The sequence below is a fragment of the Salmo salar genome, chromosome ssa09, assembly GCF_905237065.1.
Source record: "Salmo salar chromosome ssa09, Ssal_v3.1, whole genome shotgun sequence".
Lineage (NCBI taxonomy): Eukaryota > Metazoa > Chordata > Actinopteri > Salmoniformes > Salmonidae > Salmo > Salmo salar.
This window is the reverse complement of record NC_059450.1, coordinates 337,492-354,932: the sequence shown is the minus strand read 5'-3', so window position 1 is coordinate 354,932 and position 17,441 is coordinate 337,492. Positions and strand designations below refer to the sequence as shown.

The following is a 17,441-nucleotide window of genomic DNA, read 5'->3' as shown; positions in this document are numbered from 1 at the left end:
TGTATTTTCCTCGAAGCGACAGCTGCTCTCTATATCCCCTCAAGATCGTGCATTCTTCTGCCTCTTCATAGCAGGCATAAAAGAAACCAACCAAACAAGTAGATGTGCAATTGATTGTGGTCATTGGAGTTAATTACTACGTTGTATGCATGTAGAATTCTGACCTGTTGGAAACTACAACTCCCTCACACAGTTCAGGCTGGATCTGATTTATTTCTAGAGAAACAGCAATGTGCGGATTGAGCTCACAGAAGAAAAAAAAATGAACTAAATGGAATTCAAATAAATTGAAACGACGTCGGATCAATTAGTTGTTTAAAAACTGAAAATTAACCGAAATATTGGTTAATCGCTCAGCACTAGCAGACGCCCTCTTATCATTTATAACACGTTAACTGCTCTGATATTACCTTTTCCTTTCTTCTGGGTCCCTGGGGTCAACTTCACCTTGTGCCTATTGGGAAACACTGTTGTTCAGCTAACTTTGAAAACATAGCCATTTCCTATGGCAAATGGAAGCAGAATAAGTATATCCCTATATGGGTAAATCAACATTGGTGTTAGGTTGGTTTCGATGGAATGGTAGGAGGATTTGGTCTTTCAATGGTAGCCATTACTGGCGTTACATAGATATTATAAAACTAGGTAGATATGTTGTCCTTACTTGTAGTTGGAGAGGGCAGTGTAGGGGGCACAGACTGGCACAGCGAACAGCAGTACATCCTCTGGGTGTGGTTGGCCCGTCAGAGAATTCAGCAGTTTCTCTGCTTCCTAGGGAAGTCAATGGAGAGACACAATAAGACAAGGATGTTGGCACTGCAACAAAAGATTTCATTATTTTATTCCTAGCCAGGTTTGAACAGTAATACAGTAATCTCGAAGAACCCACCTCTGCTCCAGGGTTGTCTTGGTCCTGTTCATCTCCTTCCTGCAACAGAAATAAATAGTCTTTCTCCCTTTTTCTTCAATCACCTTTGTTTCAGTTCTTAGATCAAGCAAACATGGATTCAGAGGCCCTGTTCAAATACTCTTAAAATGCATTCTTCCTTCCTTAATGTAATCACTGATCTGACAAATGGATTGATGATTGGTGCAAGTTTTCCGTGGCATTGCTTTCACCAATTATGTCATGTTAGATCAGTAGCTACGTTTCCATTAACTTGTCCAGCGATTTTTTTTTTCTCGACATTTAGCCAGTTTGCATAGAAAATAGATGTGACAATTGCCTTCTACGGTGCGTTTCCAGTCTTAACAGTCTTGTGTTGACAAAAACAGCTGGACATAATGACGTCATAACAAAAAAAGAAATCACTTTTTCACAAAAACCTAGTGTCGAATAGAAATGAAGTGTTTCCATGATACATTTAGGCAGCCTGTATGCCCTCCCACCTATCCGTTTCATGTCTCAGATGGATAGAATGCAAGAATTTACTAATATTTCTCATGTGCCATCATAACACCACACACCGTGCCATGGTGAAACTTGCACTCCTGTATATCTGAAATAATTGGATGGTGAAACTTGCATCCAGCCAACCAGAAAAGCAAGGCGAAGTAATTCAAGCATTCTTGAAAGTCAAGACAATCCTTGTCCTAAAATTTGTGGAAAAATGTAGATTTAGAAAGCAGTAGGCATTTAGAATTAAATGTGGAGTGAAGCTTTGTAATTGTGTGATATCACATGCCACGCGAACCTTCAAAAATGATTTAGCAATCATCATTATTCAAAAAACACCGTTTCCATCATCATTTGTTGCAATAAGAGAGAGTTTGACAAAAGAAAAATCCACCCGTCGAACAGGTAAAAATGTAAAAAAGATGAAGTGTTGGTTGGTCCCATGTTTCATGAGCGGAAATATTCCATACGCACAAAAATATTATTTCTCTCAAATTTTGTGCACAAATTTGTTTATATCCCTGTTAGTGAGCATTTCTCCTTTTATGAACTGATTTCCTTCTATGAACTGTAACTCAGTAAAATCGTTGCGTGTTTTGCGTTTATATATTTTGCAGTATCGATCTTTAGAACATTTCTATTATACTTTTGTACTATTTCTATTATACTATTGGGGCGGCAGGTAGCCTAGTGGTTAGACTAGTAACCGAAAGGTTGCAAGATCGAATGCCCGAGCTGTTCCTAGGCCGTCACTGAAAATAAGAATGTGTTCTTAACTGACTTGGCTAGTTAAAGAAAGGTAAAAATAAAATACAAAAATCACAATTTTGGGACATTATTTTTGTCTAATAAACCTCAGGTCAATGGAAACCTGTTAGTGATTACTTTGAGGAAGGAATCATTCATTTTAAGAGTATTTGCGTGTTCCCTGGAGAGAGAAAAACAAAAACCTTCCTGATGATTGTTGCACTTTCGGACACTGAACAGACATGGAGCAGTTTGACTTGTTTTTTTTACCTTGTCATCCTGTTCAGGTGCTGCCCCCTCCTCCCCAGCCAGACCCTCCTCTTCCCCTTCTGGTTTCTTTAAGATGACCTCCTGAGGACGGGGTCTCTGGGCTTGCTTCTGGAGTGCTTTTCTCAACACCTCGTCTTTGCCCTTCCCCTTCTTGCCCTTCTTAGGCTTCTCTTCCTTAGTGGAGCCAGCAGACTGCAGACGGAAAAGGTTTGGGATTTCAATAAATTCCTGTACTGTACTGCTTTATTGGTAACCAGTAACCAGCCATAAAAAAACTCCCTTTCATTCAATGTGTTTTTATAAATTTTTTGGTATACAGATATGTTCATATTATTCATTTGTGTTCCAGTTTGTAATCCAGACATTTCAACAGTATGAGGGAAAGTTCAACATCATACTCCTCACCCCCAACAATTTCATCATCAGCTCCCGATCCTCTTCGTCTTGGTCTTTGTACTTCTCTTTTATTTTCTTCAGCTTGTTCTGGATTTCAACAACAGCATAGATGAAAACTTGACTTTCAAGGGCATTTTATTCTAACTAACGCCACCACGAAGACAGCAAAGCTGACAACCTTAGCCAGCACTAGAACCAATCTCTGGTCGAATTGGACTACAACTAAGTTAGTTAATTTAAAACTTTGAAAATGTCTCACCTTTTGATGTCTCTTAAGAGGTTGCTGAGAGGCTCCTCCCCCTCCTCCACTCTTGGTTTTCTGATTGGCTGCGGAGGCACCATGCATCTCCTCGGTCTTTCCCTCTTCTTCCTGAGTTTCAGAATGATCCTGTTTCCCCTTCTTCTCCTCCCTTTGGACAAGAAGAAAGCAGCAAAACAAAACCATTGCATTCATGCATTAATGTTAGCTATGAGGGAAGGTTACATTGCTATGTATTTAGCTTACCTTCTTTGCTTGGCTGTAATGTGTTTTCCCCCCTCTTTTTGCGCCTCCACATCAACCTAATGAAGAATAAATTGTACATACAGTTGAAGTCGGAAGTTTATATACACCTTAGCCAAATACATTTAAACTTAGTTTTTCACAATTCCTGACATATAATCCTGGTAAAAATTCCCTGACCTAAGGGTCAGTTAGGATCACCACTTTATTTTAAGAATGTGACTTGTCAGAATAATAATAGAGAGACTGATTTATTTCAGCTTTTATTTCTTTCATCACATTCCCAGTGGGTCAGAAGTTTACATACACGCAATTAATATTTGGTAGAATTGCCTTTAAATTGTTTAACTTGGATCAAATGTTTCGTGTAGCCTTCTACAAGCTTCCCACAATAAGTTGGGTGAATTTTGGCCCATTCCTCCTGACAGAGCTGGTGTAACTGAGTCAGGTTTGTAGGCCTCCTTGCTCGCACACGCTTTTTAAGTTCTGCCCACACATTTTCTATAGGATTGAGGTCAGGGCTTTGTGATGGCCACTCCAATACCTTGACTTTGTTGTCCTTAAGCGATTTTGCCACAAAATTGGAAGTATGCTTGGGGTCATTGTCCATTTGAAAGACCCATTTGCAACCAAGCTTTAACTTCCTGACTGATGTCTTGAGATGTTGCTTCAATACATCCACAATTTTTCTTCTCATGATGCCATCTATTTTGTGAAGTGCACCAGTCCCTCCTGCAGCAAAGCACCCCCACAACATGATGCTGCCACCCCCGTGTTTCACGGTTGGGATGGTGTTCTTTGGCTTGCAAGCCTCCCCATTTTTCCTCCAAACATAACGATGGTCATTATGACAAAGAGTTCTATTTTTGTTTCATCAGACCAGAGGACATTTCTCCAAAAAGTACGATCTTTGTCCCCATGTGCAGTTCCAAACCATAGTCTGGCTTTTTTATAGCGGGTTTGGAGCAGTGGCTTCTTCCTTGCTGACTGGTCTTTCAGGTTATGTCGATATAGGACTCGTTTTACTGTGAATATAGATACTTTTGTACCTGTTTCCTCCAGCATCTTCACAAGGTCCTTTGCTGTTGTTCTGGGATTGATTTGCACTTTTCGCACCAAAGTACATTCATCTCTAGGAGACAGAAAGCATCTCCTTCCTGAGCGGTATGATGGCTGTGTGGTCCCATGGTGTTTATTGTTTGTACAGATGAATGTGGTACCTTCAGGCGTTTGGAAATTGCTCCCAAGGATGAACCAGACTTGTGGAGGTCTACAATTTTTTTTCTGAGGTCTTGGCTGATTTCTTTTGATTTTCCCATGTCAAGCAAAGAGGCACTGAGTTCGAAGGTAGGCCTTGAAATACATCCACAGGTACACCTCCAATTGACTCAAATTATGTCAATTAGCCTATCAGAAGCTTATAAAGCCATGACATAATTTTCTGGAATTTTTCAAGCTGTTTAAAGCCACAGTCAACTTAGTGTATGTAAACTTCTGACCCACTGAAATTGTGATACAGTGAAATAAGCTTACTTGTGTCATGCACAAAGTAGATGTCCTAACCGACTTGCCAAAACTATAGTTTGTTAACAAGAAATTTGTGGAGTGGTTGAAAAAGGAATTTTAATGACTCCAACCTAAGTGTATGTAAACTTCCGACTTCAACTGTATGATATTACGTTTACAAAATAAAAACGTATACTATAAAACATCAATTATTTTATTGCATAATGAAAACGGATTAATGCAAACAGTCAGAAGTTCACCGATCACAATGGCTTTACCTGAATGGACACCTTTTTGAAACCAGCACTTTGGGTTTCCCTGGAGAGAGAAACAAACAGAAACCTTTCTGATGACTTTCACTTTCGGACACTGAACAGACCTGGGTCAAATAGACATGTCAAATACTTGAGCTGCACTTTATTCTGCCATCGTATCTTACGGCAAAAAAAGAGCTTCTGGATATCAGGACAGCGATCACTCACCTCATATTAAACAAATATGTTTTCTTCAACAAGCACGATGCACAGGATGTACTTCAGACACCCAACAAGGCCAAAATCCCTGTCATTGGCAAGAGAAAGAGACGCAGGTATAGAGGACACAGGGCGGGTTGCCTCGTAAGGATCTGCTGACGGCGTTTGGGAAATCTGCCCTTACCATCAATATTACTTGCCAATGTACAATCATTGGACAATAAATTAGATGAGGTACGATCACGAATATCCTACCAACAGGACATCAAAAACTGTAATATCTTTTGTTTCACCGAATTGTGGCTGAATGACGACATGGATAACCTTCAGCTGGCGGGATATATACGCTGCACCGGCTAGATAGAACAACACACTCCGGTAAGAAGGGGGGGGGGTCTGTGTATATTTGTAAAAAAAACAGCTGGTGCACAAAATCTAACCCAGAGGTGGCGCTCCTAGTGGCCGGGGACTTTAATGCAGGGAAACTTAAATCAGTTTTACCTCATTTCTATCAGCATGTTAAAATGTGCAACCAGAGGAAAAAAATTCTAGGTAACCTTTACTCCACACACAGAGATGCGTACAAAGCTCTCCCCCGCCCTCTATTTAGCAAATCTGATCATAATTCTATCCTCCTGATTCCTGCTTACAAGTAAAACTCAGTCTAAACTACAGGACTGTTTTACTAGCACAGACTGGAATATGTTCCGGGATTCTTCCAATGGCATTGAGGAGTACACCACATCAGTCACTGGCTTTATCAATAAGTGCATCGAGGACATCGTTTCCACAGTGACTGTACATACATACCCCAACCAGAAGCTATGGATTACAGGCAACAGTCGCACTGAGCTAAAGGGTAGAGCTGCCACTTTCAAGGTGCGGGACTCTAACCCGGAAGCTTATAAGAAACCCTGCTATGCCCTCCGATGAACCAACAGGCAAAGAGCCAATACAGGACTAAGATTGAATCGTACTACACTGGCTCCGATACTCGTCGGATGTGGCAGGGCCTGCAAACTATTACAGACTACAAAGGGAAGCACAGCCACGAGCTGCCACGAGCTGACATGAGCCTACCAGATTAGCTAAATCGTTGTCGGTGATCAGGCCTACCACTGTTGTGTCGTCTGTAAACTTAATGATGGTGCTGTAGTCATGCCTGGCCATGCAGTCGCTTCGAAGCAAGCAACACCGAGGCATGCATGAGAGAATCAGCTGTTCCGGACGACTGTGTGATCACGCTCTCCGTAGCCGACGTGAGAAAGACCTTTTTTTATCATTTACCAGTCATTGTTTCAACACAGCCTTGAAATGCGTGGACAGTGTTCAGGAGCCAAGATGATTTGGATGGACTCAGTCATTCCTGTAGAGTATCTTCTGTTTCCAGAAGGTGTCAAAGTTATCAAAAAAAGTGACTCCAGCAGAGCTACAGTAGTCTTTTAGCCAGATGTGTAATGCCAGCAGTCTGCTGAATCTTTCACACCCGCGGCCCAACGATGGTACTGGACCTGAAATTATTGGCCGTTTTTGAGTCATTTAATGCTAAAATCAGTTTTTTAAAATCCATTTTTCAAACGTTCCAAGCTAGCCCTCCTGATGTCGTTTGACCCCACATGGACTACGATAGTGTCATGTGGGAAAAAGTAGGTGGGCGTGGGTTCCCCAGTAGCTTATGTAGGTTTGCTACTTGCTTGCTAAGTGTAGGTACTTCAAAAGGTAACATTTGGTATTCAAATACAGTGGAATAACATTAACCTCTATGGGCTAGGTGGGACGCTTGCGTCCCACCTACTCAACAGCCAGTGTAATCCTGTGGCGCGATATTCAAATACCTTAGAAATGCTATTACTTCAATTTCTCAAACATATGACTATTTTACACCATTTTAAAGACAAGACTCTCGTTAATCTAACCACACTGTCCGATTTCAAAAAGGCTTTACAACGAAAGCAAAACATTAGATTAAGTCAGCAGAGTACCCAGCCAGAAATAATCAGACACCCATTTTTCAAGCTAGCATATAATGTCACATAAACCCAAACCACAGCTAAATGCAGCACTAGATGACAATCTTAGGACATTATGTTATACAATACATGCATGTTTTGTTCAATCAAGTTCATATTTATATCAAAAAACAGCTTTTTACATTAGCATGTGACGTTCAGAACTAGCATACCCCCCGCAAACTTCCGGTGAATTTACTAAATTACTCACGATAAACGTTCACAAAAAACATAACAATTATTTTAAGAATTATAGATACAGAACTCCTCTATGCACTCGCTATGTCCGATTTTAAAATAGCTTTTCGGTGAAAGCACATTTTGCAATATTCTAAGTAGATAGCCCGGCATCACAGGGCTAGCTATTTAGACACCCACCAAGTTTAGCCCTCACCAAAGTCAGATTTACTATAAGAAAAATGTTATTACCTTTGCTGTTCTTCGTCAGAATGCACTCCCAGGACTTCTACTTCAATAACAAATGTTGGTTTGGTTCAAAATAATCCATAGTTATATCCAAATAGCGGCGTTTTGTTCGTGCATTCAAGACACTATCCGAAGTGTAAATAAGGGTCATGCGCACGACGCATTTCGTGACCAAAAAATTCTAAATATTCCATTACCGTACTTCGAAGCATGTCAACCGCTCGTAAAAAAGCGATAATATTCCGACCGGGAGTGGTGGTTTTCGTTCAAAGAGAGAGAAAGTAAACATTGAGTCGACTCGGGCACGCGCGCCCCGTCCCATTGTCCTCAGATCGGCCACTTACAAAATGCGCTAATGTTTTTCAGCCATGGGCTGCAAAGCCACGATTCAGCTTTCTGGCGCCTTCTGAGAGCCTATGGGAGCGTTAGAAAATGTCACGTCATGTCAGAGATCCCCTGTTTTTGTTAGAGATGATCAATAAGGCCATGAAATGGTCAGAGAGAGCGCTTCCTGTTTGGAATCTTCTCAGATTTTGGCCTGCCAAATGAGTTCTGTTATACTCACAGACACCATTCAAACAGTTTTAGAAACTTTAGGGTGTTTTCTATCCAAATCAAACAAATATATGCATATTCTAGTTACTGGGCAGGAGTAGTAACCAGATTAAATCGGGTACGTTTTTTATCCGGCCGTGCAAATACTGCCCCCTATCCCCAACAGGTTTTAACATGACAGGCACACATACAATGGCGACATACAGTAGCAGCAGCATAATATTACCTGGTGGACTGCAAGTGGGACAGGGAGATGGTGGTGTCTGGAAAACTGAACTCTGCACTCTCCCCATCACTCTTCACCTCGAGCCCCTCCACCTCATCCTCCTCTGCTTCCTCCTTCATGTCATCCAGTTCTTTAGCATCTCCATCCTCCTTATGTTCAGCCTCTGCCCCTTCAGTGGCTTTCTCTACTTTTACCTCCACTCCATTCTTCTTTCCATCTCCTCCTCCGTCTTCACCCTCTCCCTCGTTGCTACTGTCATCCCCTGGGAAAACATACGCATGGTACAAAAATGCAACAACCAGTAGATTCACATACAGATGTGTGTTTGTCTGTGGCTCTTGAAGCCCTGTACCTATAAGCTCCTCCCCATCCTCTAGTAGCTCTGCTGTGCTGGACGTCACATCCGCCATGTCCTCGTCAATGGTCTTGACCTTCCTCTCACCCCGGTGTCTGAATACACATTGCTCATCTACCTGTGGACACAAGACTGGACTGTTGAGCCAAGATAGGGTTTACCAACTGACTCCTCAAAAGGCAGTCAGATATATTTTAAGACTATGACAGAGCAAACACGTTTAAAACATTAGCTTTTACCTTGAAGAGAAAGCTGAAACCCATCATTAAATAAGAGGGCGGCATAAAGTTCTTCTTTCCTGTGAAAATAGGAATGCGGTTTTAGCTGTCGATAATCCAAAACTACATAATTGACACATAACCACCATGTGGTGGCTACTGGGAAGATGTTGGCATACCTCGGATCATGAAACTTCCAGTGGTCAGGTATTCTCCAGTGGGGGCCGACTTAGTCACCTAGACAGAGAGCGACGAGAAGAGTTATAATTGGAGCAGCTCTGACCATATCCTGGTCCAACCATCCAATCCTGCAGCAGGCTCCCAGGAGAACTCACCTGGTGGTGGTGCACCCACCATGCGCTGGTGATGACCTTGGCGTCCCAGGCTGCACTGTAGCACACGGCCATGGTGCCCGCCTCGGTCAAGGTGCGTGGAGGAATGGGCACACCTAGAGGGAAGAGATAGAAGTGCCACAATACACCCCATTAAAATACATGGAGAGAGTTCACAGATGATTGTCAACACTTAAGCTTGAATTCAAGTCGGGTAGTTATAACTAGAATTTGGGCTAAGATGGGTTATTCACTTTAAGTTGCATGAACATACAGTACTAGTCAAAAGTTTGGACACACCTACATTGTAGAATAATAGTGAAGACATCACAACTATGAAAGAACATATGGAATCATGTAGTAACCAAAAAAGTGTTAAACAAATCAAAATATATTTTATATTCTTCAAAGCACTGTTCCTAGGCCGTCATTGTAAATAAGAATTTGTTCTTAACTGACTTGCCTAGCTAAATAAAGGTTAAATAAAACTTTTTTTTTTTAAGTAGCCACCCTTTGCCTTGATGACAGCTTTGCACACTCTTGGCCTTCTCTCAACCAGCTTCACCTGGAATGCTTTTCCAACAGTCTAGAAGGAGTTCCCACATATGCTGAGAACTTGTTGGCTGCTTTTCCTTCACTCTGCGGTCCAACTCATCCCAAACCATCTCAATTGGGTTGAGGTCGGGTGATTGTGGAGGCCAGGTCATCTGATGCAGCACTCCATCACTCTTCTTTGTCAAATAGCCCTTACACAGCCTGGAGGTGTGTTGAGTGATTGTTCTGTTGAAAAACAAAATGGTAGTCCCACTAAGCGCAAACCAGATAGGATGGCGTATCGCAGCAAAATGCTGTGGTAGCCATGTTGGTTAAGTGTGCCTTGAATTCTAAATAAATAACAGAGTCACCAGCAAAGCACCCTCACACCTCCTCCATGCTTCACATGCGGTTCACACATGCGGAAATCATCCATTCACCTACTCTGTGTCTCACAAAGACACTGTGGTTGGAACCAAAAATCTCTAATTCGGACTCATCAGACCAAAGGACAGATTACCACCGGTCTAATGTCCATTGCTCATGTTTCTTGGCACAAGCAAGTCTCTTCCATGAAGGCCTGATTCACACAGTCACCTCTGAACAGTTGATGTTGAGATGTGTCTGAAGAATTTATTTGGGCTGCAATTTCTGAGGCTGGTAACTCTAATGAACTTATCCTCTTCAGCAAAGGTAACTCTGGGTCTTCCTTTCCTGTGGCGGTCCTCATGAGAGACAGTTTCATCATAGCGCTTGATGGTTTTTAGGACTGTACTTGAAAAAACTTTCAAAGTTCTTGAAATGTTCCGAATTGACTGACCTTCAAGTCTTAAAGTAATGACGGACCGTTGTTTCTCTTTTCTTATTTTAGCTGTTCTTGCCATAATATGGACTTGGTCTTTTACCAAATATGGCTATGTTCTGCATAGCACCCCTACCTTGTCACAACACAACTGACTGGCTCAAACGCATTAAGAAGGAAATAAATTCCACAAATTCACTTTTACGAAGGCACACCTCATGAAGCTGGTGACTATCTCATGAAGCTGGTTGAAAGAATGCCAAGAGTGTGCAGAGCTGTCATCAAGTCAAAGGTTGGCTACTTTGAAGAATATCACATTTCTTTTGATTTGTTTAACACTTTTTTGGTTACTACATGAAACTATTATTCTACAATGTAGAAAATAGTATAATTAATGAAAAACCCTGTAATGAGTAGGTTTGCCCAAACTTTTGACTCGTACTGTATATTAAAGAGAGATTCCAGAGGATAAGAGAGCATCATTTGACTGAACAACAGTGTGTTGATCACAGAACTAAGCCAGCTCTTACCAGATGCGTTCTTGATGACACAACTAGTTGCTCCATGGAGGTCGGCATGAACGTAGATATCTCCTGATAAGAGACACCAACAGAGAATGAGATTTTCACACGGGTAGAGAGATAGAGACTCTGGTCCAATATCCATACCAGCATACTAACTACAACGAAGCAATGTATTGTGAATGCATTCTATGTGGTATGCTAGTATGGGCAGTGGAACATAGCGTGTTGTGTGTACCAAACTAGCATACGTTCAAGTCCGAAACAATGTATTGGGCATGTATTTGATGCTGGTATGGACATTGGATAGTTGTCCATAGCCTGTTGTAAGGCAGGACTAAAATAAGTGTAAGTGTATTCCACTCTTACCAGCCCTCAAGTAGCGCTTAACGATAATTTCATTCTGTTGCTGGTCACGTCCGGCAATGATGAGGTAATTTTCTGAGCTGATGAACCACAGGAACTTCTCAAACCTGACAGAGCACAACGATACATAATTTGTCACATACTGAAAAGATAGAGAAAGTAATTGCCCAGAAGAAAATGAATTTGTCACAAATCTGACAAAGGTTGAGAGAACTTTGCGCTCATTTAATCACTTCCTACAGGTGTTACATTAGCTGAACATGCTGCATTAGTTCAGATTTGTCAATGACTGCTCATCTCTCTACACGTGGCAAGTTTTCAGAGGGTGAATGCAGCTTCAGTTAGGTTAAGTGTCTTACCAGTAGACTTTCCTGGCCTTCTGAATGGTCGTAACCGTTTGGACCTCTTTAAGGGTTTGCTTGGTCTTCTTCTCAGCAGATTTGAAAGCCTTGAATTAAATAAAAAAGGGGGAAAATGTTACAAATATATGAACTGACCACAAACACAATTGACAGGGAATGTCACCTTCTGGGCTGCCTCCACGGTTTTCTGCTCTTTCTTAGCAGCGGTTCGCTTGTGGTCGTAGTATCTGGAAAGAAAGGAGATAAACGTTTGGATTCATCAGCTTTATACCTAAAACCACATCTGGCCATACTGTTCAAAGCATAGAGATAAAACATAACTGTTCTATTTAATTTTGCAGTTCAAAGAATACATTAAGCCAGGGAGAGTGGAGAGCCTACTTTTTGGCATTGGCGTAAGCTGACAAGCTGAGGTCCACATCCACCAGCATGGGTTGGTCCTTCTTGGGCTTGCCCTTCTGACCCTTGTCTTTGTTCTTGTTCTTCTTCCCCTTCTTCTCTTCAGCCACCTCGGCTACATCCTCCTCCTCTACTTCGTCTGGGACAATGTATGGGTTCCTGAATGGGGAAACAACAGGGTAGTTTTCAGTAGGCATGAGAGTAATTGATGATAAAATGATTGTAGAGGCTGTCTTGTTAGACTTCAGTGCAGCTTTTGACAATATTGATCATAGTCTGCTGCTAGAAAAACGTATGTGTATGGCTTTACACCCCCTACTATAATGTGGATAAAGAGCTACTTGTCTAACCTGTTAGGGCTAGGGGGCAGTATTGACACGGCTGGATAAAAAACGTACCCGATTTAATCTGGTTACTACTCCTGCCCAGTAACTAGAATATGCATATAATTATTGGCTTTGGATAGAAAACACTCCAAAGTTTCTAAAACTGTTTGAATGGTGTCTGTGAGTATAACAGAACTCAAATGGCAGGTCAAAACCTGAGAGATTCCTTTACAAGAAGTGGCCTGTCTGACCATTTATTGTCTTTCTTTGACATCTCATACCATTACAAAGGATCTCTGCTATAACGTGACACTTTCCACGGCTCCAATAGGCTCTCAGAGCCCGGGAAAAACCTGAATGTCGTCATTTCAGCCCCAGGCTGAAACACATTATCGCCTTTCTCAAGTGGCCGATCAAGGGACTGTGGGCTTAGGGGCGTGCACTGGCCGCCCCCGTCTTTGTGTTTTTTCCTCTGTTTGCCGAAAAGGAGATTCCCGGTCGGAATATTAATTCGCTTTTTTACGAGATAAATTGCATAAAAATTGATTTTAAACAGCGGTTGACATGCTTCGAGGTACGGTATTGGAATATTTAGAATTTTTTTGTCACGAATTGCGCCATGCGCCCGACCCTGATTAACCATTTCGGATAGTGTCTGGGACGCACGAACAAAACGCCGCTATTCGGATATAACGATGGATTATTTTGGACCAAACCAACATTTGTTATTGAAGTAGCAGTCCTGGGAGTGCATTCTGACGAAGACAACAAAAGGTAATCAAACTTTTATAATAGTAAATCTGATTTTGGTGAAGGCTAAACTTGCCGGGTGTCTAAATAGCTAGCCCGTGATGGCTGGGCTATGTACTTAGAATATTGCAAAATGTGCTTTCACCGAAAAGCTATTTTAAAATCGGACATATCGAGTGCATAGAGGAGTTCTGTATCTATAATTCTTAAAATAATTGTTATGCTTTTTGTGAACGTTTATCGTGAGTAATTTAGTAAATTGTTAGTAAATTCCCCGGAAGTTTGCGGGGGGTATGCTAGTTCTGAACGTCACATGCTAATGTAAAAAGCTGTTTTTTTATATAAATATGAACTTGATTGAACAAAACATGCATGTATTGTATAACATAATGTCCTAGGGTTGTCATCTGATGAAGATCATCAAAGGTTAGTGCTGCATTTAGCTGTCTTCTGGGTTTTTGTGACATTATATGCTAGCTTGAAAAATGGGTGTCTGATTATTTCTGGCTGGGTACTCTGCTGACTTAATCTAATGTTTTGCTTTCGCTGTAAAGCCTTTTTGAAATCGGACAGTGTGGTTAGATTAACGAGTCTTGTCTTTAAATAGCTGTAAAATAGTAATATGTTTGAGAAATTGAAGTAATAGCATTTCAAAGGTTTTGAAAATCGCGCCACAGGATTCAACTGGCTGTTACGTAGGTGGGACGAATTCGTCCCGCCTGCCCTAGAGAGGCTAATAGAACACAGAGGGTGTTCTTTAATGGAAGCATTTCAAATATAATCCAGTTATAATCAGGAATTCCCCAGGGTAGCTGTTTAGGCCCCTTGCTTTTAATTTTTTTTTACTAATGACACGCCACTGACTTTGAGTAAAGCCAGAGTTTCTATGTATGCGGATGACTCAACACTATACACGTCAGCTACTACAGCGACTGAAATGACTGCAACACTCAACAAAGAGCTGCAGTTAGTTTCAGAGTGGGTGGCAAGGAATAAGTTAGCCCTAAATATTTCTAAAACTAAAAGCATTGTATTTGGAACAAAACACTCACTAAACCCAACTAAATCTTGTAATAAATAATGCAGAAATTGAGCTAGTTGAGATGACTAAACTGCTTGGAGTAACACTAGATTGTAGACTGTCATGGTCAAAACATATTGATGCAGTAGTAACTAAGATGGGGAGAAATCTGTCTATAATAATGCGATGCTCTGCCTTAACAACACTATCAACAAGGCAGGTCCTACAGGCCCTAGTTTTGTCGCACCTTAAACTTCTTATGGCTCAAATCCCGTTAACGGGATCGATTTGACAACATCCGGTGAAATGGCAGCGCGCCAAATTAAAAAAAAATATATAAAAAATATTTAACTTTCATACATTCACAAGTGCAATACACCAAATTAAAGCTGAACTTCTTGTTAATCTAGCCACAGTGTCAGATTTCAAACAATGCTATTATGTGAGGACAGCACCCTATCAAACAACACAGACAATCATTTCATCCCGCCAGGCGCGACACAAAACTCAGAAATAACGATATAATTCATGCCTTACCTTTGACGAGCTTCTTCTGTTGGCACTCCAATATGTCCCATAAACATCACAAATGGTCCTTTTGTTCGATTAATTCTGTCGTTATATATCCAAAATGTCCATTTATTTGGCACGTTTGATCTAGAAAAAACACTGGTTCCAACTCGCGCAACATGACTACAACATCTCAAATTACCTGTAATCTTTGTCCAAACATTTCAAACAACTTTCCTAATACAACTTTAGGTATTTTTTTACGTAAATAATCGATAAAATTTAAGACCGGATAAACTGCGTTCAATACCGGAGGAAAACAAAGTGGAGAGTGCTTTTCAGGTCACGCGCCTCTATCAAACAGTACACTTCCCTCGAGCCTCATTCTGAACAGGGCTACTTCTTCATTACACAAAGGAAAAACATCAACCAATTTCTGAAGACTGTTGACATCCAGTGGAAGCGATAGGAACTACAAGCAACTGCCTTAGAATTATGGATTCTCATTGAAAACCCATTGAAAAGAGAGTGACCTAAAAAAAAAAATCCTGGATGGTTTATCCTCGGGGTTTCGCCTGCCAAATAAGTTCTGTTATACTCAGACATCATTCAAACAGTTTTAGAAACCCTACAGTGTTTTCTATCCAAATCTACCAATTATATGCATATCCTAGCTTCTTGGCCTGAGTAGCAGGCAGTATACTCTGGGCACATTTTTCATCCGGACGTGAAAATAGCGCCCTCAAGCCATAAGAAGTTAACTACTGTTCAGTCGTGTGCCACAAAAAAGGACTTAGGAAAACCGCAATTGGCTCAGAACAGGGCAGCATGGCTGGCCCTTGGATGTACACAGAGAGCTAATATTAATAATATGCATGTCAATCTCTCCTGGCTGAAAGTGGAGGAAAGATTGACTTCATCACTACTTTTATTTATGAGAGGTATTGACATGTTGAATGCACCGAGCTGTCTGTCTAAACTACTGGCACACAGCTCGGACACCCATGCATACCCCTCAAGACATGCAACAAGAGGTCTCTTCACAGTCCCCAAGTCCAGAACAGACTATGGGAGGCACACAGTATTACATGGAACTCTATTCCACATCAAGTAATTGACGCAAACAGTAAAATTAGATTAAAAAAATAGATTAAAAAAACACCTTATGGAACAGTGGGGACTGTGAAGCAACACAAACATTGGCACAGACACATGCACACACACACACACGATAACATACACACTTAACATACACATGGATTTAGTACTGTAGATATGTGGTAGTGGTGGAGTAGGGGCCTGAAGGGACACAGTGTGTTGTGAAATCTGTGAATGTATTGTAATGTTTTAAAATTGTTTAAACTGCCTTAATTTTGCTGTATCTCAGGAAGAGTAGCTGCTAATAATAAATACAAATATAGAACTGAAGAACACGGCCTGATACAGGGAGGTACGATTTGAACTTGTCCAATAAGAAATGTACATTTTTGTGGTCCGTTGCAAAACACTGTGCTACGGTAGGCCCTAATGAGCACGACCCTGTTCTTTCTGTTCAGCATCCATCTATTTAATTGGCTAGAGGGCAGATAAAGGTGGGTTAGTGGTTGATTCATAGTATTTGGAGAACCCATTTCATGCTCTTGTTCAAATCCAAACTGTTCTGTGCTGGATACAATATCACATTTTTCCTTTCGAGCAGGATTCTTGGTAACACTGTTTATACAAGGCTTTATAAACGCATAAATATGACACCTACCTTACATATTGTTCAGCTTATTTAGACAGTTTGAAAGAGGATGGGACACAGTGATAGAGCATCAAGGACGTGGGATTCAAATCCTAGACGCTGTGGGCGATATATGCTGGGAAACTGCAACGCCACGCTCCCACACCTTTCCAGCAAGATTGCAGCAGCATAGGATGGATGCGTAACCAGGTTAGCTTTGTACAGCTCAGCTCAGTTGTAGTGTTAAAGGGCAGTAGTCAAGTTTAACCGAACCAAAGACAGTTCAATTCAATATGACTTTATCAATCCCTGAGGGGCAATTAGAAATGTATCCATTTTGGGCATCAACTCACTTTAAAAGCATCGTGATGTGGTTGGTCTGCAGCTTCAGCTCCTTGATGGCGCAGGCCACTGGGTCTCCGGCAGCCTGGGCCTCCTTGACGATCAGCCCTATCTCGGCCCAGTCCACCTGGTTGGCCAGGGCGCTCCGCACCACCTGCAGAGCCCTCTCCACTATGGGCAAGTTCATCTCCACCAGCTCGCCCCTAAGCCTGTCTACCTCCTGCAACAAACGTTACCATTAGCACTCCTTTGGCATTCGCATAACTGAGTAGAAGCTATTCATTTCAAAAGTCTTTCCGTTTTCGATTAAAATCACTTCTTGAATTGATCATCTTCATTTCAAATTAACCCTGGCACGGACACACATGCTT

At 41.4% G+C, this 17,441-nt stretch overlaps 1 protein-coding gene across 2 annotated transcripts in view; it reads right to left on the bottom strand.

The window, feature by feature from the left end:
* nemf (nuclear export mediator factor) overlaps positions 1-17,441 on the bottom strand; it is a 29,412-nt gene that overhangs the window by 1,802 nt on the left and 10,169 nt on the right. For both annotated transcript variants that reach the window (XM_014209963.2, NM_001173635.1), the window contains exons 12-30: positions 17,082-17,290; positions 12,378-12,554; positions 12,160-12,223; positions 11,994-12,082; positions 11,638-11,741; positions 11,278-11,340; positions 9,415-9,527; positions 9,259-9,316; positions 9,101-9,159; positions 8,859-8,979; positions 8,507-8,768; positions 5,096-5,135; positions 3,315-3,370; positions 3,069-3,219; positions 2,819-2,896; positions 2,414-2,605; positions 890-928; positions 665-771; positions 411-454 (exon numbers count right to left, since the gene is read on the bottom strand). In XM_014209963.2, coding sequence (XP_014065438.1) covers positions 411-454; positions 665-771; positions 890-928; positions 2,414-2,605; positions 2,819-2,896; positions 3,069-3,219; positions 3,315-3,370; positions 5,096-5,135; positions 8,507-8,768; positions 8,859-8,979; positions 9,101-9,159; positions 9,259-9,316; positions 9,415-9,527; positions 11,278-11,340; positions 11,638-11,741; positions 11,994-12,082; positions 12,160-12,223; positions 12,378-12,554; positions 17,082-17,290 — 2,026 coding nt within the window. The remainder of the gene's footprint in view (positions 1-410; positions 455-664; positions 772-889; positions 929-2,413; positions 2,606-2,818; positions 2,897-3,068; positions 3,220-3,314; positions 3,371-5,095; positions 5,136-8,506; positions 8,769-8,858; positions 8,980-9,100; positions 9,160-9,258; positions 9,317-9,414; positions 9,528-11,277; positions 11,341-11,637; positions 11,742-11,993; positions 12,083-12,159; positions 12,224-12,377; positions 12,555-17,081; positions 17,291-17,441) is intronic.